Raw genomic sequence first — 26,132 nt, forward strand, 5'->3', positions numbered from 1 at the left:
AAGTGAATCATTGGAAGTCTCAGTTACTTGCGCGCCAACATTGAGCCCACAAGCAGCAAAATGAGTAAGAAACAGATCAGATGTCTTTGGAAAGTTTCTTTGCAAAAGAGAAAAGGCCCAGAGAAGAGACAGGAGAATGGATTTATCCTGGACTGGTAGGTGAGTCCCACATTACAAGCAGCTCTGTGTAACATGCGGCGACCAAGATTCAAGCTGCTTTGCCACATAGAGACCAAGCAGGCTGTGCTCAAGGAACACAGCTCGGGTGTTATTGTCTCTCATCACTCCCTGATGTCTCCTTGCAGAGAAACAAGCTCAGGGCTCCTGTTAGTCATTATCGTGAGTTAAAATTTTCACGAAAGTAAACTGTTCGTTTTTGTGGCGCTTCTGTTATTTTGAATGGATATATAAACGTTACCATAGCGACCAGAGTCAGAGCGTTTGGGCAGTGGTCGAGAGGAGATGAGTAGAGCTTGTGAGTCTTAAGTCTGGTTTAGACAGCAAGATTTAAGAATAGTCTCCAAACCTCTGTGACCACAGAGCTGATAAAAGTACAACAGGTTCGATTGGTTCGTGTCTCCAAGGCAGGAACAACACGAACCGATTCCAGTCAGGAACATCACGATTCCAGAAGAAAATCCACAAAACTCCCGACATAGTGGGAATTTAGAATGACCAAACACGGATGACGACGTAGAAGCAATAGTGATAGTTTGTGGACTAATTTTAAGAGATAAAAGACGTAACTAAAGGAAAAGGCGGTGGATAAAAGGCAGCGGGAGCAGCCGCTCTATTTGCTGCACTATGATTTGGAGGTGAATATGTTTTTTCATAGTTAACATTTTTAACTGAATAAACATAAACATATATAATAACGACCTTTACATATAATAATAAACATTTCCACATATCATCTCCGATATCCACCGGACTCTCAGTTGCGCGATATGTCAGCTGTTTGGGATTCCCCTCTGTTCTTACGGCACCCTAATAAATGTGATATTCAATTGACCTGTTATGACTCAAATTTTGGGTGTCCGCCCCCCTCTGCTGCTGCTGCATAGTTNCGGGAAACTGAAATGTTTACTTATTAAAAAAAAAATATCCCTTCCCAAAGTTTCCTCTTCCAATCCCCTCTGGAAGTGGAAACAGATGTTTTTTTTTTCCTGTTAATTTAACTTAATTTAACTTAATTTGACTTAATTTCTCCTCCTATACGGCTGCAGCAAACATTTCCACCCTGTCTGACACTTCTCCAGTGACTCCCTATATTTTTTCTCTCCATAATGATCAGCTTAAAGTCATGTTAGTAATGACCACTGCTAAAGTTCCCTGCCATTTTCTCATTGTGTTTAGGTATCCTCATGGTCGGGGTAATTGTGGGGTCGAAGAAGACCGGCATCAACCCGGACAACGTAGCCACACCCATCGCTGCCAGTTTTGGTGACCTCATAACTCTGGCCATCCTGGCCTGGATAAGCCAAGGCCTCTACAAATGTCTGGGTCAGTAGCTAATTACTGTGTTTATGAAGTTTTCACAGCCACAGTCAAAATTACATGACTATTAGCAGGGAGCAGCTGTGTCTTTATTATTATTTTTATTTTCTGGGTTTTATGTTTTCCTCATTCTGAGGGAGAGCTAATTCCAGAAAAGCATTTCAAATGCTCCCAAATGATTCCACATAATGAATTAAGATTTCATAAATAAATTCAAACAGGCATTTCATATTGTCTTACAGTAAAAGTTTTCACAGGATTAAAATAATTCAACACAGCACCCTCATTAAGACGACATCGTGTTTGTTACCAGGTGGGAGGATGATTTAGATCAAATCCAGAATGTTCAAAAACATACACTGCAGATTCCACCATGTCATTTTTATAGAATCAAGACAGAACAAACTGAAAGGCTTAGTAAAAAGCAAAATAGTCTTTTTATGACGTTACCACTGATATAAACAAACATCTGTTGAAAATATGCAAAACTCAGGGTTCTAAATCATCCATTTTTTTCAAGATGCAAATGCTTTAAGGATGTCTCTGCTATCATAAAGTTAAATGCTGATACATATTGAAATAAGTCTGACAGGAAATAGGGTAAAGACAGAGAAGGGGAAGACATGCAAAAAAAATGACCTGAAACCAGATCAACCCTCTGCAAACTGAGGCACCAGCAAATCAAATAAAGGTTTTGAACACTGGAGCTTTAAAACAGTGAATAAAAATAATTTCTGATTATATATATTTGAAAAACAGTTTTTTCAAACATCTGGTGCATTGCTAAATGTTGATACTAATAACACTTCTACCTGTGAAATCATTCATATTTTAAAAAGTTGCTTAACTCTGCTAGACCATAATTCCCCTCACTCTCTAGATGGGTAATTAGACACTTCCCTCAGTCAGCCAGTAGGGGGCCCTCCTGATTCATTCTGCGGCATGTTTTTGATGTCCTTTCTCCAACAGATCCCATCCAGATAGATGCATTCTGTTCCACCATCCTGTCTTAGGCTCTCAAATAAAGCTGTTCACCCGATACATTAGAACCTCTGTCAAGTTTCATGCAGTCATAGAAATGTGTAAAATTATTAATAAAAGAAACGATTAAATATTTGGAGCTAAATTTAAATAGTTCTAGGACAGAGCTGTACAGTGAGACTGCAAACAGGAGCCCTGTTGTTCTTCACCCCAGTCACACAGATACTTTCTGTTAAATTCACATCAAAACACATCTGCAGAACTTCTAACTTTGGATCCAGTCAGCCCAGTACCAAATGTCGCCACGGTGATGGCCATGCCAGTTGCAGGGACTCAGATGACTCCTGATAGGTTTATTTATGGCAGTTGCTGTTGTTGAGGCTACCACAACACATGGAAGTCAAAATTCTCCACATGCAGAAAACTGCATAGTTGTACAAAATATTATGATGCACTGTGTGTGTACGTGTGTGTATAAAGTGCCTTGCAAATGTATGGTGAAACAAAATGATGCATGTGTTCATGGGGGATCATTTGGGTCATATCTCTATCAGTTTTGCCCATTCATCTTTGCAAAATGGCTCAAGTTTTGTCAAAATAGATGGAGCGTTAAATATCAAGTTTAAAGTCATACAACAGCAAAACAAAATTCACAAAAGTTTCATCTTTGCAGATTAAAGTTAAATTGTGATGAAATAAAGCGCTCGGTTTTTATTTTCCTGTTTGTTTGAATGTGGTCTGTCAGGCAGTGAGTTTAGTTCAATTACAGGTACTGTTCAAAACAGAGCTTATTAAATTCAGTTTAAAGCTGCATCATTTTCTTTACATCATAATTATGTACTGCTTTTTTAGCCTGCTACATAAAGTGCTAATAACATACAATGATGTTTTTATGATTGAATCTTGTTTGTAAGAGTTCTGACCCAGACTGTTAGAAACTCAGGAAACCTTTGCATGTGTTTGGAGTTAATTCCCTGATTAGGGTGCAACACCATGTGTTTCCAGTGTCCAATATTATTTTTTTCTGAGACACTGAAATTAACTTCAGAAAAATATTTGACTTAATCTATGAATTTTATTTCCTGGCATTCAGTGGTAGTTTTGATGCCCAGGGCAACATTAGAGTGCACCAGATGAAAAACAAATATGATGTATCATTTGGACCTAGAGCTAGTTTTCCATTGGTTCTCTGCATAGTAATGTAGTTTTGGCGCCCCCTACTTACTGCTGAGATTATGGAGACTATTTTACATACTACCCTAGAATTTAAATGGATTTCTTCTTTATGATTTTTTGGGGAAGGGGTCATGGCAGACGGAAGGCATCGTCCATGGTTCTATTTATGCAGAAAACCATAACTCAGAAATACTTACTTGAAATAAAATATTAACTTTGTTACTGTGTGTTTGCTCTTTGCATTTTAGTTTTTGAACAGACAAAGATCATTCATCCTCATTGGCAATTTATTTGTTATCTTGGTGTAAGGCAGAATTAGCAGGATCACTTAGGACATTAGTAGGAGCGGTTAGAGCGTTTCCACCACCAGGACTGTATGATACGGGTCGGTATGGGCCGCTTTTACAAAAGAAACAAACTGCACCGACCAGTGCCGTACCACTCAGTGGAAAGAAGGCATTCTACAATTAGAATAACTTATGCAAACTTGTAATAATAAATGATGTCCATGGGAGCCAAAGAAATGCATTTTCAGCATGTTTCTCCTGCTCTCTTCCCAGACTCCTATCCTTACGTATCATCGTTGGTTTGCGCCTTCTTCATGTGTCTGACTCCTCTGTGGATCGTCATTTCCTCCAAGCACCCAGCCAGCCGCACGCTGCTGTACTCCGGATGGGAGCCAGTCATCACCGCCATGGTTATCAGCAGGTGTGTGTTATGTTGATACTTGTCAGGAGAAGAAAAACCCAAAGTGTCGTTTGTGTGATCTTGAGAGGATTTCATGTGATGGACCAATGCTATGTAGGGTTTCATCTTTCCAACACCTACACTGCAGCCTCTAGTGAGTTATCAGGGTGATAATCTTGCAATCCTTGAAGACTGATGTTCACAGATGTTCTCCATCCTGTTTGCTGAGCTTGAGTTGTTTTGTAAAGAGAGAGTGAAAATATCAGCTCCTAGTTATGTGAAGCTGCTAGAGCTTTAAAAAGCTCTGAATGTCCTTCTGCTACTTCAGGTTGATTTTTACACACCCAATTCTACTGGAACACACTTCGGTTTGTTGTTATGAATTTTTTTGCTAGTCACTGTATCCTGTTTATGCTTCTCCCAGCATCTGCTTTGTTGGATGACGCATTGCCTTAAACAAATTGCAGCAGTGAGCGCTCACACCCTCCGTTCCCCTTGAGCCTGGCTCCTTAAAAATAAAGCCCAAAGGAGGGAAACAACTCTCTTCCTCTGCAGCTTTCTTTTCTCTCGGCGCACATAATTCAACTCGGCCTTTCACTCTTTATTAGCCAGGTAGATGCAGGAAAAATTAATACTAGCAGTGCATATCATCACCTAGGTTGATTATTGAAATATCAACAATAATCTGTTGGTTTATTCAGAATGAATGGATATTGTTTAAAACGTTCCTAAGTCAGATTATCAGTTTAGGGGGAATATTTGTAGGAGTGAATGTTCTGAAAGAGTAGCACAGGAAGGACACAAAGTATGTCCTTAACTCTGATATCACAAGCTGCATTCCCTTTATAAATGTGTGCAGAACTTTATCAAAAAACACAACTGCGGTGTTTCTATCAAGTAAAAAGCGTGAAAAGGTTTGTTCACACAATCAGTCATTAAAAAAAATAAATAAATATGTTGCAACATCATTCTCCAACTACTTCCCGTCATCTTCTTCTTCGTGATTTGGATCAACGGCAACATCAGAATTTTGATCATGTGACCTGTGTGATGGGGAAAAAACTGTTTCCATTGTAGTTTTGCCAAGAAAACAATTTCAGTACAGCCAAAGCACCACCTTAACCTTAGAAAGGTTAACCTTTCTAGGTTGCCACCTTAACCTCAAGAGGTTAAGGTGGTTAACCTTAACCTTAGAAAGGTTAACATTTCTAGTTTAAATAAGAGGTTAAGGTGGCAAAACTTTGCATCAAAAAATGAGTTGTTTTTCAAAATTGCTGTGTTTCCATTAAGTTAATTTATTTTTGTAATTTCAATTTGCACAAATCTCTGAATCCAGTCCTACCTTTAAAGCAATCTCTGTCATTCAACAGAAATTGTTTCCGTTGAACAAATTTATTTTTGAAATGCCAAATATCAATGTCAAAGTAAATGGTCAGTGGAAAAGCAGCTATTGATACCAACTTTCTCCAGTCCTACTGATACCTCACATCATACAAGATATTTTTCCTTGTACTGTTAAAACATTACTGCGGTTTAAAATTAAGTCTAAACATTAAAAAAAAAAAAATTCAATTTCTCTAAAACGGTTCCAGGTTAGAGCTGTCTCATTGTGTCAGCTAATACCTTCAGCGTTAGCGAATGGAGATATTGGTACAACAAATAAAAGTGGAACTTCTTGCAGGAAATATGTTTTTCTACTAGATCTACTTAAAATAAAAGGTATGTGTAAAGAAAAGAGCCCTTATTTACCGTCTTAAATTGTTAAATATTTTATTGTGTGGTTTTTTTATTGTAATGCAAGAAGCCCTCCTGCAACAAACACTCATTAATTATAGATGTTAGGAGCAGATCCAAAACCTGTGTGTGAGGGAGTGAGTAGAAAGAAAACCGTGCTGTGATTTTTATTACATGACATTTATCATCATTCCGACCTCCTTTTCTAGTCAGATGTTTTCTGGCTTGCAGCATTGGTTGCATCCATTTTCATGGCTGAGTCGAGAAAAAATTGAAAGAGAGAAATGGAAAATAAAGCAGCTGGAAGTTACTGAAGATTTATGACCTTTAGGTGTGGAATACAGAGCTCAGGCATCGACGCAGAATACAGTGGCCAGCCAAGACTAAACCGGGGGATAGCAGCGTCCGAAGCAGATAAACATTTTCCAGTCCAGTATGGTCTGTGACACGTTGAAATGGAAAGAGATAAACCATAGCGACTTTGCTGTAATCTCAGCTTTCCTTTTGTCGGCCCCCAAAACTGGACATATAGTTTCACCTGTACTAGTGAACTGCATGAACATCAGCTATACCTTCCATAATCAGGTCCGTTTTGACTGAGACATTGGAATGTAATTGTTTGCCATAAGAAGTGAAAAATTTGTGAAACAATGTAACAGGTCAGCTGACGTTGAGCACTAACTCCTCCCACACTTTTGCAGAGAGAGGAGTTGACCGCAGCGATTTTCAGTCAAACTATGACCGATGATACTTTCACTGCTCCAATTGGTGATTTCATTTAACCAAACACACCTGGGTCAAATGACTGAACTGCTGTTATTCAGCTGATGTTTTTATATGTTTTCACAATGTAAAGCACTTTGGACTGCAGTTTTGTTGAAATGTGCTATACATGTAAAATTGATTGATTCAGCTGTTTCCATCCAACTGTCAAGCAACTTTTGAGCAAACTTTTAAACCGCCGCTAAAAAGAAAGAATTAGGCTTGTTTCCATCCACTCATTTGAAGCAAATCACGGAAAGTGGGATTTCATCAGATGTTGACGCTACACATGGCTGAATAAACAGGAAGTAGAGGTTGTTACTAGCATGTTTACCCAAGTCTCTTTTGAAATAGATTTTTAATGTCAATGAGACATTCCTGGTCAAATAAAGGTTATGGATCACACATGGCAGATAAATGAAAAGAGTCGTCCTCAGAGCTGGAGATTTAGACTTTGAAATTTTCCGATCCTTCCACCACCACCAGTGGAAGGGAGTGTTCCTCCACACCCATCCCAGCCTAGAGTGCCTCTCGCCAGCCACTGCATGCTGACAGACCTCCCATCCATTCTGGAGGTTTGGGCGGTGAAAGTTCATTACCTCAGAACTTTTTCAGAAAATGTGTTTCCATCTTCCTTTTGATGCATTGAAACACAAATAAGCAGAAAAACATTTTTACAAAATAGAAGTATTACGGTATTTTGAATTATTATCAACCTTTTCTAACGCAATACGTTAGAAAAAAAATGTTGATGGAAAGATGGCTATTGAAAGGTTGTTGCAGTACCTCTGGAGGAGAACCCAAACAGCAGTAGCTGTACCATGTTTCAAAAGCTTCTGTGTTTTCCTGCTATTGAGAAAAGATTGCTATCCTGCTTGGAGAGCAACCTGGTGTGCCAACCACGAACTTCTCTCAGCGTTTAAACTGATTTCTAATCTCTTCCAGTTTGGGGGAAGTTTAGATTTAATTAATGATTGAGAGATAACCACTAACAGACACCACAGGTGATTGTAAATATATAATGTAAACTGAAAATCTGTTGCGGATGGATGGATGGATGGATGGATGGATGGATGGATGGAAACTTTATTCATCTCTTTCCCTGTGGGATTTACCCACAGGGAAATTACAGTTCAGTCTCCCACACAGCACCAATACAAACCATTTTTAACAGGTAACAGTACATATGAGCAGCAAGCATAAAAACTGGACCTGGTCCTTGTGTGTAAGGTCATGTAAGGCCAGATCCTTTATTCCACATTCACCTCCTAGTCAACAAATGATAAAACTGGTTCTTCTCTATTTTTGTTCTTTTTTCTTTTTCTTTTTGCCCTTTTTAATGTTAAAAATAACACCATCAGTTAATCTGTGTATGTTGTGTGTTGCAGTATTGGAGGACTCATTCTGGACAAAACAGTGTCTGACCCTAACCTAGCCGGCATTGTAGTATACACCCCAGTTATCAACGGTGAGTACTGGCTGCTCTTTTTTGTTATATGAAAAAGTTTGATGATCTTAATTTTAATTTCCAAATATGTGGGTGTTTGGATCAGTTATTTCAGTTTGCTGTATCATATAACCCAGGGGTCCCCAAACTACGGCCCGCGGGCCGGATCCCGCCCGCCTCCACATTTGGTCCGGCCCCCTGAATAATACCAGAAAGCATTCAGATATTTTTATTTTTTTCATTTACCGTATTTTCCGGACTATAAGCCGTTTATATGTGAATTTTTCTTCAACCACCAAGGGGCTCTTTAGCAGGAAGTGAATCATTGGAAGTCTCAGTTACTTGCGCGCCAACATTGAGCCCACAAGCAGCAAAATGAGTAAGAAACAGATCAGATGTCTTTGGAAAGTTTCTTTGCAAAAGAGAAAAGGCCCAGAGAAGAGACAGGAGAATGGATTTATCCTGGACTGGTAGGTGAGTCCCACATTACAAGCAGCTCTGTGTAACATGCGGCGACCAAGATTCAAGCTGCTTTGCCACATAGAGACCAAGCAGGCTGTGCTCAAGGAACACAGCTCGGGTGTTATTGTCTCTCATCACTCCCTGATGTCTCCTTGCAGAGAAACAAGCTCAGGGCTCCTGTTAGTCATTATCGTGAGTTAAAATTTTCACGAAAGTAAACTGTTCGTTTTTGTGGCGCTTCTGTTATTTTGAATGGATATATAAACGTTACCATAGCGACCAGAGTCAGAGCGTTTGGGCAGTGGTCGAGAGGAGATGAGTAGAGCTTGTGAGTCTTAAGTCTGGTTTAGACAGCAAGATTTAAGAATAGTCTCCAAACCTCTGTGACCACAGAGCTGATAAAAGTACAACAGGTTCGATTGGTTCGTGTCTCCAAGGCAGGAACAACACGAACCGATTCCAGTCAGGAACATCACGATTCCAGAAGAAAATCCACAAAACTCCCGACATAGTGGGAATTTAGAATGACCAAACACGGATGACGACGTAGAAGCAATAGTGATAGTTTGTGGACTAATTTTAAGAGATAAAAGACGTAACTAAAGGAAAAGGCGGTGGATAAAAGGCAGCGGGAGCAGCCGCTCTATTTGCTGCACTATGATTTGGAGGTGAATATGTTTTTTCATAGTTAACATTTTTAACTGAATAAACATAATAATAACCTTTACATATAATAATAAACATTTCCACATATCATCTCCGATATCCACCGGACTCTCAGTTGCGCGATATGTCAGCTGTTTGGGATTCCCCTCTGTTCTTACGTCACCGCGCTTTCTGATTGGACAAAATTTCCAAGTCTTGACCGGTCCACGGTAATAAAAAGGTTGGGGACCACTGATTTGGCACATGCTAGTAGCAGACACAAAGGATCAGCACTTTTACTGTTACAGTTACCGTTCAGAAACTACCGTAATCAGTTCTGTTAAATCTAATCTTGGCAACTTTTTTTTTTTCTACCCTAAATGTGATATTCAATTGACCTGTTATGACTCAAATTTTGGGTGTCTGCCCCCCTCTGCTGCTGTTGCATAGTTATGGTTTATATGTGCATGTTTACTGGTTTATTTAAAAAAAAAAAAGACTTTGGGGTTGTGGTTTATAGTCCGGTGCGGCTCATAGTTCGGAGAATACGGACTATAATCCTTACTGGATTTTTTTCTGTGAAGAACCCAGAAAATGTTATTTGATTGTGCTTTCTAGAAAACAATTTATTTTTACATTTAGGCACTCCTGCAAACGTCACACTTTTTCTGTTACAAACCGACTCCAGCCCCCCACCAGAGAAAGGAAAAGTTATGTGGCCCTCACAGGAAAAAGTTTGGAGACCCCTGATATAACCAATGGACTCGGTAATATTTCAGTAGTTCAGTGAGGTTTATTGGATTAAATAGAAAATGTGCAAAATACACAGAGAAAAAAATTGACAGGTGCAAAAATTTAGGCAGCTCAACAGAAAAAATCACATTAATATCTAGTAGATCCTCCGTTTGCAAAAGTAACAGCCTCTAGACTCTTCCTGTAGCTTCTAGTGAGCGTCTGCATATTGGATGAAGGTACTTTGGACCATTCCTCCTTGCTAAACGTTTCCAATTCAGTTGGGTTTGATGGACAGACCACTTCAAATCATCCCACAGATGTTCAATGATGTTCAGGTCTGGTGACTGGGATGGCTATTGCAGAACATTTTACTTTTTCCTCTGCGTGAATGCCAGAATAGATTTGGAGCTGTGTTTTGGATCATTGTTTGGTTAAGACTTTATGAGTTATTAGAACCGGCTGTTTGTAATAATGAACCAGAATTCTGCTGCTGTTTTATAGGTTTTCCTCTTTAGGAATGGCCTTAATGAAACCCTTCTTTGAGCTGTTCATATATTCCATCGATTCATTTCACACACGCCGTTCCTACGAGCTGACATCAAAGTGAAGGAGATGAGGAAAGTTGCTCTGTTGTTGTTTGTCTCCTTTATCTCCCTCCTTTGTTTTAATTAGTGCAGTCTTTGACCCCGAGAACAGAGATGGAGACAAATAGTTTCTAGACAAGATGGATACCAGGGACACAGAGTCCATTTATCTTGTGCAGTGCAGCGAACAGTGAGTGATGGTGGATGTGAAAACGGGGGAAGCAGCCCTGCTTAGTGAACCCCTGCTTCAAAAAAACTGTAGAAACTTTACCTAATGAGACTGGAGCTGGCAGACGGCTGCTTTCTGTGTATCTGTTTAGTTTAAACTGGACCTTTTCCACATCCCGTTGCTAGCAGCCGGAGCTGTGCTTGTCTGTTCTTTTGGCACCTTAACAACAAGAGATAAGCTTTTAATTAAGTGGCATTAATGAGAGAGAGTTAAAGAGAGGATTCTTTTTCTGTCCTGCTTTCCTTTGAGACATTATCTGCGCCAAACAACTGAGGTCTCCAGGGAGGGGCCTGCTCATAAATATAATCAGTTTTTGTGTTGTAGCGAATTTTTAAATCTCCATCATTTTCAAAATTCTGATGACAAGCGGAGGAAAAACCCTGAGGCTGTTTAGTTGTTTCAGCTGATTAAAACACTCTGTGGCCTAAAGAAAAGAAACACACAGCAAATAAATGATTGTCTGACTCTTACCTGATATGGTTGGAAAAAAATGTCATGATCATTTTAGAAATAAACATTTTAGGTTGTTTTTCTAAGTAAAAGATTTTCAGAAAGAGTCAGCAGTGCTGATGCAGCAGAAAAGGAAAGGAAGTCTGTCTAGCTGATTTCTTCTTTATTGTAGCATTACTTTTTGGCAATAAATTTTCAGTAAAGCCACATTTGTAAGGAAAACATATTTGTGGGTTGAGCAGTAAGATTATGCTGGCGGCCATGAAAAAACCTTCCCACCAACAACGCTCTGCTTCATCTGGAGATCTGATTGGATGATTAATGAAGTTAGAAGAAACAAGACATGGTAACAATTTACCCAGCTGAACAAACAGAAGACCTCCTCAAGCTGGTCACCAGCACGGTCACACACTGCTGCTGGATGCCATCGCATTCCTCACCCATAATCTGATGCAAATAGGTTTCTGGTTTGGTTTTAGTGCTGTAGATTCAAGTAGCATACAAACCAACACAGGTGTGTGTTTCTTCCTGAGTGGTAAGATTAAAAGGATAATTGAAACACTTATATATTTCACCTTGCTATGGTTTCCACTGGCTATTTTATTCACACATGGATCCAGAGCAAACAGTAGCTTTGTTTCTCCAGCTGTTGGCGCTGGGAGCTCCTCCTAATATCTGGGTTTACATCACATCTCATTGTTGCTTTTATAGCCTTTGTCAAGTAATCTATTACTTTTCATTTTTCTGTAAGAACTCCTTGCAGTATCATAAATGCAGTTCTGAGTAATCAGGACTTCACCAGTTTCTCCAATAAAACACCCCAAATGTAGAGATGCTCTGATCTGATCTGATCTGATCTATATCAATGTTTACATCAGTTCCGATATTGAACATTTTTTTAGATTGCATATTGGTGGCAATGTTCCCAATCCATAAGGACAGATCTATTCAATTAATTCTATGCTTTGTGGTCTGAACGACATCATGCATTATAATTTATTTTAAATTATATTTAGAATTCCTAATTGCACTTTCTGAACCATTTAAAAGAAGGTATGTTACAGTTTATTTTTACAACAGTCAATTATTGTTTTTATCAGTTTGACTTTCTTTATCATTTATTTGACATTGTCTGTTCTAATCCTGACTGCTCTGACTGAACAGATGGAAGTTGTTTTTACATGTTGGACCAAGCTTGTGAAGCTGTTGGGGTATTTCAGTGTTCTGTACTGGTGTAAAAAAATCTGTAATTCAGATCATTTATGTTTGTTTGTTTTTTTAAATGAATGTTTTAGGTCAGTTCTGCTGTTTTCTGTATCAGATCGTATCAGCTGAGACTAAGCCTCAGCTACTGATATCAGAAGTGGAAAAAGCAGATCAGTGCATTTTTCCTCAGTTACCAGGAATAACTGGCTGCTAATGAAACATTCAGAAGCCTGTTGGTTGTTGACAGGCTGGAGGCTTCGATGATTTTGTGGCTGGATACATTTCATGTTGTTCCATTTATTTTATTAGTCAAACAAATGCATAGAGTTTCAGGTGTTAGAAAGCCTTTGATGTGACTTTGTGAAACCTGCTTTAATCTTTGCTTGTCATCTTGTCCTTTTTTTTCTTGCTCTGCTTTGTGTTTTTTTTTAGGTGAAGCTCTTCTTGTGTTCTGAATCACTTTCTCTCATGAAAGTCACTTTTTTCCTCCTCCTCAGGTGTTTTTCAAAGATTTTACAGTGTTTCTTTGTGCTTTGTTTTATATTCAGATTGAAAATGATAAGAGGCTGACATGCATTTCCATTATTATATAAATTCACACTTGGCAATAAAGCATCAGGTATTAAGAGAAGATTACTTATTTGATCTGTTAAAGCTTTGAGATTAATACAGATAAACATTTGGGGTGATGTATTGATGATGAAGCAACCCACCTTCAAAATCTTAAACTATAATTGCGAAGTTTCTCCAATGTTAATATGTATGTTATTTCCTATTACCTGGTATTGTTAAAGAAATAGACCCGTCATTTGTCTGTGAATGAACCTGTCTTGAGGTCAATATAGAGTGAATAAAGCTACAAAGTTGAAATGTTGGAAGTTCATTCCTCATTTTGCAGCCAGTTGTTATCAGTGATGGTGATTTAACTGTAAAGGTTACTTGACTTAAAGTTGATCCTTTAAAAATGAGAACCCTAAAAGGCCTAGACTCAGAGTTCCAAAAGCCATTAAAAGTTTGTGAAACCTTTAACTTGTTCATAATAAACATAAACAAATGTGTTTTTGGTGTATTTCTGGACAAGCAGGAGAGCTACAATAGACGGACTATTCAAACTTTAACTGTTTGTTATCCTGCATTATTTCCAAAGTCTTAAACAGGGGTCTTTGGATATCTTTACTTGTGATAAGAAAAATCAGAATATTTTTGCTACCTCAAACTTGTCTTAAATGTCAAGAGATAGTGTATATTCTGGGATACAAGCAATCTTTAAAACTAAAAACCATTTTTGCCTTCAGTTCAGCTGAATTGGTAGGGAACATAGTAGATTCATAAATCTACTATGTTCCCTTTTTAAAGAATTACCCTCTTTTTTTTCAATAAAAAAATCTATTAAAAGCTAATTATTACATTTTTTCAACTGCAGGGTGTAAATTTCAACATTTATGGAAACTGAAACATTCTGTTACAAAAATGCTATGCAAATATTGCATAAAAACATGCAAAAAAACAAGCTGTTTTTATTAGCTGTACCTTTTAAGAGATGTCGTTCTCTTTCTTAGAGAAAGTAGTCATTTTAAGAAATTCTAGATCATTTACACTGTTTTACTTTTCTCAGCTGTTGATGACCCACCTGTCCGTCTTGTGCAGGTATTGGAGGAAACCTGGTGGCCATCCAGTCCAGTAGGATTTCCACCCACCTGCATTTCCACTGCGCTCCGGGAGAAGTTCCTGACGAGGCCAAGGGCTGCTACTACCCCTGCCGCACATTCTGTGGCACAGGTCAGTCCAGCCACCAACTGCACCGAGGTCACTTCATTCTCATGTGATGTTGTAACAAACGTGCAGATTAACTGGCACAGATTTAAACTAGTTCTACCAGCTGACAATATAATTTCTTTTCTTTCTTTCTTTTTTTTATTTAATATCAGGATGAAGTCATTAATTGATCTATCAACCTACTAAAAGGTCTGATAGAACATACTGTGTTATGTTGTTTGGCCTACAAAATATTGCAAAATACTAGCTATACCAGAAGTGAGCCAGAACAGGAGAATGATGCTGCCACCACCGTGCTCAGCAGTGGGCTGCAGAAAGGGACTTGGAGTTGTTGTTGCTAAGCCTTTCAGAACAATTTATCAACATTTTGTCCCAATCAAAGAATTTACCTTTTAATTAAACTGCAATGTCTTGTAGCTGTTTATCCAAAATTGAAAATCAATCATTAACTGTGCTTTATTTAAATAATTTTATGGAAACACACAAATTTAAAAAACAATGCCACTAGGATGAGGTGATTTATTTATTTATTTATTTTTTTTTGGGCCACATCTAAATTGATTTATTTAGCAAAACTGCAATGGAAACATTTTTTTTCCTCATCACACAGTAACATGATCAACAGCTAGATGTTGCCACCAGCCAAAACCCTGAAGGAGATGACAGGAAGTAGTTGGAGGATGATGGCGCAGCGTGTTTTTTTAATGACTTATCACTTGAACAATCTTACTCATGTGTGATTCTAATTGTGTTTTCTTATTTAATGGAAACACTGCAGTTGCAAATTTATGCTTTTTTGGCATTAGCGGAATATTGACAAAGTTTTGTGCATGTTTGTAGTAGAAACACAGCCAGTGTGTTTATAATGCAAAAGTTGGATATAGCTGCAGATGGACGGTCACAGGACAGATGAGGACAAAGTCTGACAAAACTTTAATATTCTGCTCATAAGATGTGAGACTAACTCCAACTCTCAGAAAAGGTAATTATGTCCAAGACAGACTGAGGCTAAATTCACTAAATGAATTTCAGCTTTCATCCACACAGTCCTAGTATGCAGCTTTGATCCAGATTTACAGGGACATATTTAATCTTCATGTCAAGCAAAGGCAGATGGTTAGAGATGCTTTAAGGAATAAACTATACAAAATGACTTTGTTCAATATTAACATTTTTGAATAACTGAAATTGGATCATTTGGTGAAAACAGTACACCAAATGATCCATTTGGTGTACATTGACATTATCAAGTCAATGTTGATAACATTGACTTGCCTTCAACATGAACTATTCCCTGATATCTGCTCATTGAATCTTCCTTTAAAATAAAACAAATTATTTACTCAAATGTAGAACTTTATAATAAAATAATCCAAATAAAATAAGCAGCTTAGTGTTATTTGTGATTGTCTTACAATTGATAAAATCTTTCTATAGAATGGGGCTCATCTGTATGAATAAAGTTTGTGGGTATATGATACTCAATATCATACACCCATGATGATGATATTGAGTATCATCATCAAATTGAGAGAGACACAATAATTTGTGTCTCTCATTTTTTTTCCTCAAGGGTTTTTTCTTTAAACTCAGTCATTCAAAAAATTGTTGCAGCCAAACTAATTTAAGTACATTGTAATTACTTAAATTAGTAAGTTTAAATGTCATGATTTTAATAGCTGTAAGGGAAAAATCATAATTAACAGAAGTAACAGCTTCCAAACATTCATCTGTGTAATTAATCTATATGATATGTGTATATTAACTATTAAGTTCCTAAAATAAATGTTCTTTTCAATGACCTTCTAATTTGTGCAATGGGTTTGGGTTTATTTTTAAATACATTGGTGTGTTTTATTGAGTGTTTCAGCTAAGAGCTGTAACATCAGTGTCAACTTCAGCAAGTTGGTGATGTCAAGCACAGTGGTGGCAGTATCATGCTCTGGATCTGGTTCCCATTCATTAGTTGCTTATAGATCACAGTTTTAATCTCACTGCGTTGCACAGATTTTGTTTTGATTTTTCATCCTGATTTTTGATGTCTTCACCTGTTTTTGTATCACGAGTTCAGATCTTGACAGATATTTCAAATTAAGACTATGCTGAAAAGCTAAAGTGATGCATTGTTTATAATGCATCAAGTCAATCACACAAGTTTACGAATGATTGATCGCAACAATCTTGGTGTACAACAAAAAATGTCAGCTTCTGCAGAAATTTCAGTTTAGATATAGGAACATGGTCAGAACCAAACAGAAAGCTCTGTGTTTTTATTCTAATTTTTTGTACTGATAAGAGTCCAAATGTTAAAAGAAACTGTGTGGGCTTTTTCTGGATGCTCCGGAGAAAGCCCACGCAATCTGAAACGAAGCTCTTCTGAGTGAGCATAGATCTGATTTTCTTCCAGGGCTCAGAAGTTTATTTGTGTCTTTGATGGCTGAAAACTCCTGCAGTGTTTGTGCCTTATTAAAGAGACCAATCCTATGTTGCTTCTTGAGGTGACTGTGTGCAGAGCAGAAGTTTTTTCTAGTAACTGTTAGCTGTTTGCTTCAGGACTCCCAGTATAATTCAGCTGTGCCTCCCCAGATGTAGAACCTTAACCTTCCTTCTCTTCAACCTGTAATTTCTCAGGAGCAAATCATCGCTCAGCTCAGGTTCTGCTGCTTCTGGTGATCCCCGGCCACCTGATCTTCCTCTACACCATCCACCTGATGAAGAGTGGCCACACCACGCTCACCCCCATCTTCATGTCCGTTTACCTGGCTGCTGCTCTGCTGCAGGTGAGCATCTCCACATTAAAGCAACACGCTCACAGAGTAGTCCCGTTCTGTTGTTGCTAAATATGAAATAACCACAGAAATAAAGCTGTACAGGGGCAGCGAGTCTTTTTTGTTTTGTTTTTTTCCCAAGCACATCGTGCTATTTTACACACAACGAACCTTGTTACCTTCAGCACACACATATATATATATATGTATATATATATATATATCTCAAATGACTTGGAAGAAATTTGACGTTGATATTTAACGTCTTGAGATTGGGTCTTTTGTCTCTTTAAAAACTCCTGCTCTTTTTGAAACGTTTGCATATGGTTGCCAAGGAGATCCAAGGATTTCTGAAACCATGGCAGCCTGTGCATGCTCTAAGAATAAGGTCTTAATCGGGGCCTGACGGACTAGATCACTGTTCTGATCTGGATTAGAAGATGTTAGGAACCACTGTTTTAAATGACAGGACTTTATTGAAAGGTACAGTTGCAAATTTGTGTCCTTATGGAGAATAATGGTTGATGGTACAGTTTAAAATTCACCAATAATTTCAGCTGTCAAATATGTCCTTCCTTATCCCAGTTTTAATATAAATTTTTAACAACTTATTCAGTATTCTAAGGCAAGAAATGAGAGAAAAGATTTTAAATTTTTAACTTTTAGAGTCTGACCGTTTTATCTCTCTGCCTTTTGGTGAACTTTCGTCCAGCCTTGATATAAATTTTCTTCAGCTTTAGCTGTCCAAACTTTCTTTTTTAATTCAGTTGTATTGTTTTTTTTATCTCCAAAGTGTGGTGCTGTAAGAGTTTGAAAATTATGTTGAAAATGCTTGAAAAGTGTTTAAATCTTACTTTAAGAAAAGTGTACGAACCTTGAAGTGACTTTGCTTTTTGCCATTGGCACAAACCAGATCATGTTTAAATTGGTGAGTGGTCCAGCGTCATCCCTCTACAGCAGGGGTGCCCAAAGTCGGTCCTCGAGGGCCGGCATCCTTTATGTTTTAGTTCTCTCCTTGGTTTAACACACCTGCATCAAATGATGGCTCATTAGAAGGCCTAAGCAGAACATTGGCCTGCTGAGGAGGTTGTTACAACCACTAGGGAGAGAACTAAAGCATGCAGGAAGCCGGCCCTCGAGGACCGACTTTGGACACTCCTGCTCTACAGGGACCACTGCACATGTATTTCCCAGCTTTGGTTCAAATGCGGGCAGACCTCTAAAACGTTTCCTCGGTAACCCAGAACACAGAGCTTTGCTGTAGCCGATGTGTGAAGACACAAATGCATAGAGAAGAACCTCAGCATTTTCAAAAAATAAAATGTATACTTTTGCGACGTTCCTAAGGTGATAAAAGGCAGTTCTTGTTTTCTCTTTTCAAGAAGAGAACCCAGGGTCAAACCACACACCCAAGTTCTTTATCTGCTGCCTGCTTGTCGATTTTCAAGGTGACCATTAAATCAGTCTTACCAGAATTAGGAAGCAGGAAATGGTTTGATAACCAGCCACTACTCGCTGATAGACAGGTTTCAACAGGTCAGCACAGTGTATTATAAAAGAATTTTACACAGAACATGGATTTTCTCCTGAGGTTATGAACAACTTCAGCTGAGATGAGCTGTGAGTGTGTGTCTGCTCTTTAAACATTTAACCCCTGTGTGTTCTGTGAAGTTGTGTGATTTCACACCCAGCCGAAGGAGTCTGACCTATTAGGAGTTTTGGGTAGTTCCAGCCGAGAGAATTCAATTATGAATGACTGCTTTCACTTATTCAGGTTCACTGTGATTTGTCGTAGTGTTTGGAATGCTGACAGTCTTGCTGCTCTGTGTGCGTGTGTTTGCGTGTGTGTGTCCAGCTCTTTCTCTGTCCTGCTGTGCCCCTGAATCTTTAATGCAGAGACGGCGCATTAGGATGTTATGCAAGCTGCAGAGGAGTTGGAGACTTTACAAATCAATTGGCTCCATTACCAGCAGAGCTGCTTTGAGGTCCACAGTCACTGATGGAACATCAGTGGGAAGGGACTGGGAGGGGGCTGTGTTAGTTGAAAAGAAGCTTGCACCCAGCCTGTTTGACATTGTAGCCTTTACAAAAACTAAACACAGAATATTGATCAGTTCACTCATTAAATTCCAAAGCTGAATTCTGCTTTGAATCTGTCTGCATTGCTTAAAAGCAATGACTTTATTGCCGTTTGGGGAGAGAAAGCTAAAATATGCACCACGTCTTGCTTCTAGAGCTTAATCTGCTTTGTCATCAGTGTGTTTGTGCAGACAGAGACAGAATAACAACATTCATTAGGAGCCTGAACGCAGCACGCTCTGCAGAATTAAAGTGTTCAGGGGAAAAGGGTGACTGCTAATTCAGTTAGCGCCGAGCGTTCAGTTAGTAATGATCCATGAGGTGCTGGTTGGTTTGCCTGACAGAACAAACAGCACTGAGCTAACTTTGGCTCTCCATTAAACTCAGTCAGTTTACAGCATCTGTTAGCTACTTTGAAAGATTGGTTTCTTTAACCACAAGTTTCTATTAAACCAGCTCTAAGGGAAAAGCTGCTATATTACAGTTCTAATAATGTTCCTTTTTGGGGTGGGAGGTCATATTGAAATGGATTTGTTTCACAAAACTGCAATAGAAACACTTTTCCCATCTCACAGGTCACATTTTCTCACCACTTCTACAGTCAGTGGAGCAATAAGTTGCTGACTGACTGTCAGTGAATGTAGTTTGGAAGATCAGCAACTCAACTTCGTCTTTTTCCAGAAAGAAGGATTGGAGTTCAGGGAACACCCAGTACTAAACAGTGTAGCATACAGACACCTCCAAACTTCAGATGCCCTTCAGATTAGCTCAACAACAATGGAGAGCTTTAAGGAACATGTTTCCACGGCTGAGCAACTGCATCCAAGGTATACATCACCAGGTGCAATGGGAAGGATTGGAACCTTGCCTGGATTATAGCCACTTACAGTTCAGGTGAAAGAATTCCTAATGCTTCAGCATATTAACTTTAATCTCCCAACTTTGGGTGAATATTTTTTAGATGTTCCGACATGACTGCACCAGTTCCTCCATCATCCATAGAGAGATGGATGAACATGAAGGGTCTGCACTGAGTCCTGACTGTAGCTCTAGAGAAAACTGTTTGGATGAAGGTTTTCTCATCCAACATCACTGTCTATAATTTTGACATTTTCCATAATCACATAACACCTTAAATAATATCTTCCTCTATCTACCGATACATAATCTATCTACTGATTTTCTCCACTGTGGCCAATGTGTGTAAAAGGAACAAAGCAACATGTGGTTTTGCTTAGTTTTCAGCTAATAAAGGGACAAAGAACATGTGGTTTTGTTAAGCCCTTACCAAACCAGGAACAGAACCAAAAACACTTAGTCTTCAATGGGGTGTGTGTGAATAAAGGGAAGCAACAATGGACAATTGAGGCAACAAGAAAGTGAAAGCCAGTGGATGCTGGCAACGCCAGATTAAACTGTGTTCTGAATCCAAACATCTCACACACACTTTAAACCAGCACAAATCACCTTGAGAATCTCACAGCATCCAATCAGCACATTTTCAACCAGAAGCATTAAACAAAAACATAAAAGAAAGACCTTATTTCAGCCTAGACGCATAGAAAAACAAACTCTTACTATGCACTGAGCTCGGTCGTTCAGGATGAAGCAGAGTGCAGGGATTTGGCAAGACCATGAAAAAACCTCGTTGTTGACGACTGAAGAAGCAGTTCCAGGGGGCTTCTAGAGGCAAACTGCAGAGGGTTTTGCATGTGCTAATGTCGGCCATGCGGGAACTTAGAAAATTGGGTACACAAATAGTATTTCTTTCATATTTCTCTAGGTAACATTGTGAAGGTTTTGAAAAGTTCTTAGAAAAAAATGGTCCACATACAAGTGTGGCCCCGTTAAAGTGGGCGTGCCTCCAGGGAGCGACGTCACTACCTACGAAGCTAGCTTATTTGCCAACAAATATGGTGTCTCGCGCAAGGCACACTGGGAGGTGCGGTTTGATGAGTGAAATGGAAGTCCAACACATTGATATGATATATGATATGATATGATATGATATGGGCGAACACCTGCATTTTGGAGATGTTTCCCCCAGAAGGCCAGGAGTTTCTTTGCTTCAGCCAGAGAGGTTTGAGGTTCTTGGCGTCTTGTGATGTTAGGAAGGAACAAGGAACTGCTATTACTAAATGAGCTTTTTATCACTCAAAAATGATTAACTTTGAAGGTTTCCAATCAAAGAGCAACTCTGAAATAGAAATCGCTGCATTTGTGACAAGTTGACAGGATTATTCACTGGCTTGCTAAACGCAGCTGCCCGTATTCTCACAGGTACCAAGAAATCGGAACGTATTACTGCAATTCTTACATCTCCGCCCTCATTGCGTATTTATGTTTTCTTGCCACCAGGGTAATTATAGAAGCTTCCACAAAGGCAGAGACGGTTTCCTGAAGCCGGGTGGTTTGAAAGAACCTCCAGCCACTGTGAAAAGAAAGAAAGGGACGTTGCTGAAAATTTCTAACTCGCCCACACTTCTTTATTAGTCTGACAGAGGTTACATCTCTAAAACGCTTTCATCGTATCATCTCTAAAGAGTACCGAGCAAAACAAAGCAGAACGGCATTTTTCTAAGCAGTATTTCATATTAGATCAGTGAAATACCTTCATCTTTTAAGCCATGAAAGGCTGTCAGCGCTCTCAGAGCTCTTGTGTTTTTGCACAGAGGATGATACATCATTACAATCAGTTCTCCCTGCTGTTTGACACCATCATCCCTGCATGTTTTCTACGCGTCGGTGTTGATCACCGACAGCAATGTGGTTTTATTTTGATAATTATGCCACTACAAACCCTCTTGACAGCTCATTTTCTTTTAATTTATAGACATGCCCTTATCTTTTAATAGACTTCCCTTTTTTCTGTCACCATCATCCCTCCTGGTCTGGAAACCTAAATCATGAATAACAATTATCATAACTTTGCTTCCAGGTTTTATTCTCTTATTTCAGTTTTGTGTGTTTGTGCTATTCTGGGCTGCATTTTGAAGCACTTCTTCCTTCCAGCCATAGTAACAGGAGCTAAATCCCTGACCTAACCTCACCGAAGGAGTGTGGTTGAATTTCTAAGTGAGAACACTTTAATGCACATTGTCTTTAGTTAATTTATGGATCTTATTATTAAACCTGAGCTCTCTTACCAGTGTAGCAGATAATTGAGTTTGCGGATACAAAGACACTAACTTGGCACATATGTTCCCATGGGCTTGCTTGTTTTTCCAAACAAAACAAAAAACATAACTTTAGCCACTGAAACATTCAAGATGGTGGCCAATTTGTAAGAATGATATTGACTTCTGCTAAATGATTAGCAGAAGCTAAGGCAATAATTAGTTTAAAGGCAAAAAAAAGGCGGCCATCTTGACCAATATCCATCCTGACCAATATCCTCCTCCTGAAATTCAAAAGCTTAATTTTACAAATAATCTGGTGTGAGATTCATCAATCACCACATCACACTCTGAGCCGAGTGTGAATGAAAACCTATTCAAATAAAATTACCTCTGGTTAGATTAGTCAAGAAAGTTTAAATTCAGCCTGCTTTGATTTTTTTTTCCCCCTAAACAGTTAGATTTTTATATCTGCCAAGCAATAGTAAGAAATCCTGTGAAGGAACCCAGTTCCTTCATAACTGGGTTCCTTAGTTATGAAGGAGCCCAGAGGCAGCATACAAAATGTTCCTACAGCTAATTTAGAATAACTTTCAACACAAGACATTTCTGAATGGATTTCTCAAAAGAATACAACATAGAAATTAAATTGTTTTTAATTACATCATCAAAAATGACATGTTGAAGATCACTTGTACTCTTTCTTAATAATTATTGCACAAATCTTTACAACTCTTATAGTAGCTGAGCAGCTTTTTGTGAATTTCTGCTGTTATTTTTCGGATTTATTTTTAATTGTCAGCTCTAAACCTTTGCATTTGGAATGCTTCCCTGCCCCCATCCTAATCTTTAGGTACCTCCAGAGAGCCAGTCACTTTCCAAAACTTAACATTTCAGTTCAAAACCTGTGGTCTTTTGAAAATGTTGAGTTTTATATGTGCAGGAAGTTTCCTGTGAGTGAGTCTGTCCATGCTGGTCCTGCAGGTTCTGCTGCTGCTGTGCATAGCAGACTGGATGGTTCACTCCATGTGGCGCAGCGGCAAAGACCCCGACAGCTTCTCCATCCCCTACCTGACGGCTCTGGGGGACCTGCTGGGCACAGCGCTGCTGGCGCTCAGCTTCCACTTCCTGTGGCTCATCGGAGACCAAGACAGCGATGTGGGAGACTGAGCCGGCCGCCGCAGCTAGAACACCCAGCTCTAGCGCCCTCTTGCCCTGATGGAACCCGGTGCGTTTTCTCACGGCCCCTTCAAATTCTGGAAGTAACTTTATCTACATGTTGGGATACAGACTCACTTTCTCTTCTGCCTTGTTTTCTTACATGTAGAAGGCTTCATACTCTTAACTTAAGACTCTGATTTTTGTTGGGCTTTTTGCAGCCATTCTAATCTGCATCTTTTGTACCAAAGCATTTGAGTTTTATTTTGCTGGTTTTGTCGAGAGGAGTACGAAAACATGGCCTTCTTCTCATCGAGGAGGTGAAAATATTTTGGAAATTTTGGGAACTTTTTATGCACAAGAAATCCCAAAACGAACTCCCTGTGAAAATCTAAGACCGCAATGGCCGAATGAGAGAGAGAACTTTAAAGGCAGCGACTGTGACCGGACCGGCTGAAACCGGAACAGACGTCAGCTAACATCCTCCATTCAGCCTGTTTTAGCACAAACAAACACACACACAGCCTTCTGTTCCCACAGGTTCATTCCACCATCATCACATGGGTCCTGACATCGAGGTTTATGAATGTTTTAAAGAGTTCCTCCTCCACCTGTTGCTGAGCAACTGCTGGTCAGCTGGCTGAATGAATATTTTTTCTCACACTTGCAAAAACAGCAGAATTATGCAGCTCAATATTTCTGCTTACAGAAGAGGGAAGTTGGTGACCCCAAACATCTTTTTGGTAACAGATGGTACTTTTCCTGAAGGTTCTCATGATGCCTTGTGAAATAACAGATCTGCTCAGATTAAATATGTCATTTATTATCTCATCATTTAGCATTAGCATATGTAGCAATCAGATGAAGGAGCTGATGAAAGAGAAGAAATAAAAAGCTGTTGATAAATTTCTGTTTATGCTTTAAATTCCATTAGTTATATTCTATATTTTATTTTTGTCAAATTGTGTATTCTTGTTTTGTGTCTAAGCAGGAAGAGGAAATACTTTTGTTTCTGTTTGGAGGCCAATTCGCCCCTTTGCCAGTTTAGAAATCCTTATTAATACCATCTGAGTTAATTTCAGTTGGTTGGTATTTTTGAATAGTGCAGCTACATAGTTGTACAAAATGCTCAAATTTGCTGTATTTTCAAATTGCGTATTATTCTCTAGAGATCCACCGATTGTAATTTCCTGGCCGATCACCATCATTATGAACTCTGGTGAAACCAAAATCACATAAGATATTTATTGAAGCGACATAACCATGTTTCATTACAGTTGACCTCAAGAAGGTTATAGAAGATAAATAGTGTGTCAAAAAAAATGGCAAAGGGGCAACATGAGTGTCCCCCATGGTGGAAACATAGTTGTTTCTGCGGTGTTGACTTGCATACCAGCAAACAGCCGTCACTATTCAACCTGACTTAGCAGCAGTTTTGTGTTCTGTTCTTGTTTCCAGGTGAGTTCCATCTGAAGGCTCTTCAGTGGAGCTCACCTCTTTCAGGGAGCTGATTCTAGCTGACAGCTGCCACAACAGCAGCAGAAATGAGGCTTCTACAATACGATCAGCGGCTCTCTCAATTTTACACAGCCTGCTGAAATGACTGCTGGAAAGATGTGAAGGAAATGGCAGCATCATTTTTGACACAATTTGACTTTCATGTTGTAGAAATCAGTTAATCTGCTGGATTTATTTCTGCAGTCTTACTCGTCCGCTTGGTCTCACTGTGAAGCTGAAAAATCAAACCCATCTTCAGACATCTAGCAGACACAAGTGGGATTTGGAGCGGATTGTAATTTCATCTGCCTTCACAAAAACCCAGTTCCATCTTAAGAAAAGTAACCCAAGAGCATGATACTGCCACCACTTTGCTTCACTGTTTTTTTTTTGTTTTGTTTTGTTTTTTTTAGTGGTGTGTTTTTACTTATCAGATTTTTTTTTCTTTTTTCAGTTTAGTTGTGCAAAGAAAGTATTGAAAAAGTTTTAGAGGATTCATCAGGGTGTCATGTTATTACATCACAGAAAGCAGCCATCTTAGCAGGTGTGTCTGAGAGCTGCTGTGTTCAGAAGAGCCTCTCTTCCTTCTTCATGTGCCTCTAGAGATTCACTAGCCTGGTGTTCTCACTGCTATCAATGCAAGTTTCTTTTTACTGCTTTTACCTTGTTTCAAATGACACACCCACTATTGGGAGTGAAATGTGTTGGGTTACAATGATTTTCTTTCTTTTTTTATTATTATTTTGGAATGATTAATACAACTGTGCAATCTTGTTCTCTCTTCTAGCTCATATGGACCTAAATATTTCAAAATAAATGTTACTAATTTGAAAAGTGAATCGTTTCTGGGTGTTTTTCACTTCAAACGTTTAGTAATCAAGCAGCCAGCCTCTCATCTCCATGATCAAATGGTTTGGACCTGTGTGCGTGCGTGCGTGCGTGCGTGCGTGCGTGCGTGCGTGCGTGCGTGCGTGCGTGTATATGTCCTGGAGGAGAGAAGCATCCTGAGAATTCTACAAGCAGAAGCTGAGAGCATGAATAATGAGCCAGAAGTTGTTTGAAATGCTTTCTCTTCTCTTTCTCTAAATTAGCTCCTAGATATGCTGTATGCTCTTTGATGGTCTCCATGACAACATGACTAGG

General features: G+C 39.0%; 1 protein-coding gene and 1 long non-coding RNA gene across 2 annotated transcripts; one reads left to right on the top strand and one right to left on the bottom strand.

Moving 5' to 3' along the window:
• The first annotated feature begins 192 nt into the window (after positions 1-192).
• LOC107838662 (solute carrier family 41 member 2-like) lies at positions 193-25,828 on the top strand. The gene is made up of 7 exons (XM_016681751.1): positions 193-265; positions 1,357-1,503; positions 4,215-4,362; positions 8,226-8,305; positions 14,243-14,374; positions 17,003-17,151; positions 23,319-25,828. The coding sequence occupies exons 1-7, from the start codon at positions 193-195 to the stop codon at positions 23,502-23,504; spliced, it is 915 nt and encodes a 304-aa protein (XP_016537237.1). The 3' UTR covers positions 23,505-25,828.
• On the bottom strand, positions 22,782-23,311 carry LOC107838663 (uncharacterized). Its single transcript, XR_001664740.1, has 2 exons — positions 23,027-23,311; positions 22,782-22,847 (listed from the first exon to the last, which is right to left on the bottom strand). It is a non-coding gene; the product is annotated as an uncharacterized LOC107838663 (long non-coding RNA).
• Positions 25,829-26,132: the final 304 nt, after the last annotated feature.

The sequence above is a fragment of the Poecilia formosa genome, unplaced genomic scaffold (genome assembly GCF_000485575.1).
Source record: "Poecilia formosa unplaced genomic scaffold, Poecilia_formosa-5.1.2 Scaffold292, whole genome shotgun sequence".
NCBI lineage: Eukaryota > Metazoa > Chordata > Actinopteri > Cyprinodontiformes > Poeciliidae > Poecilia > Poecilia formosa.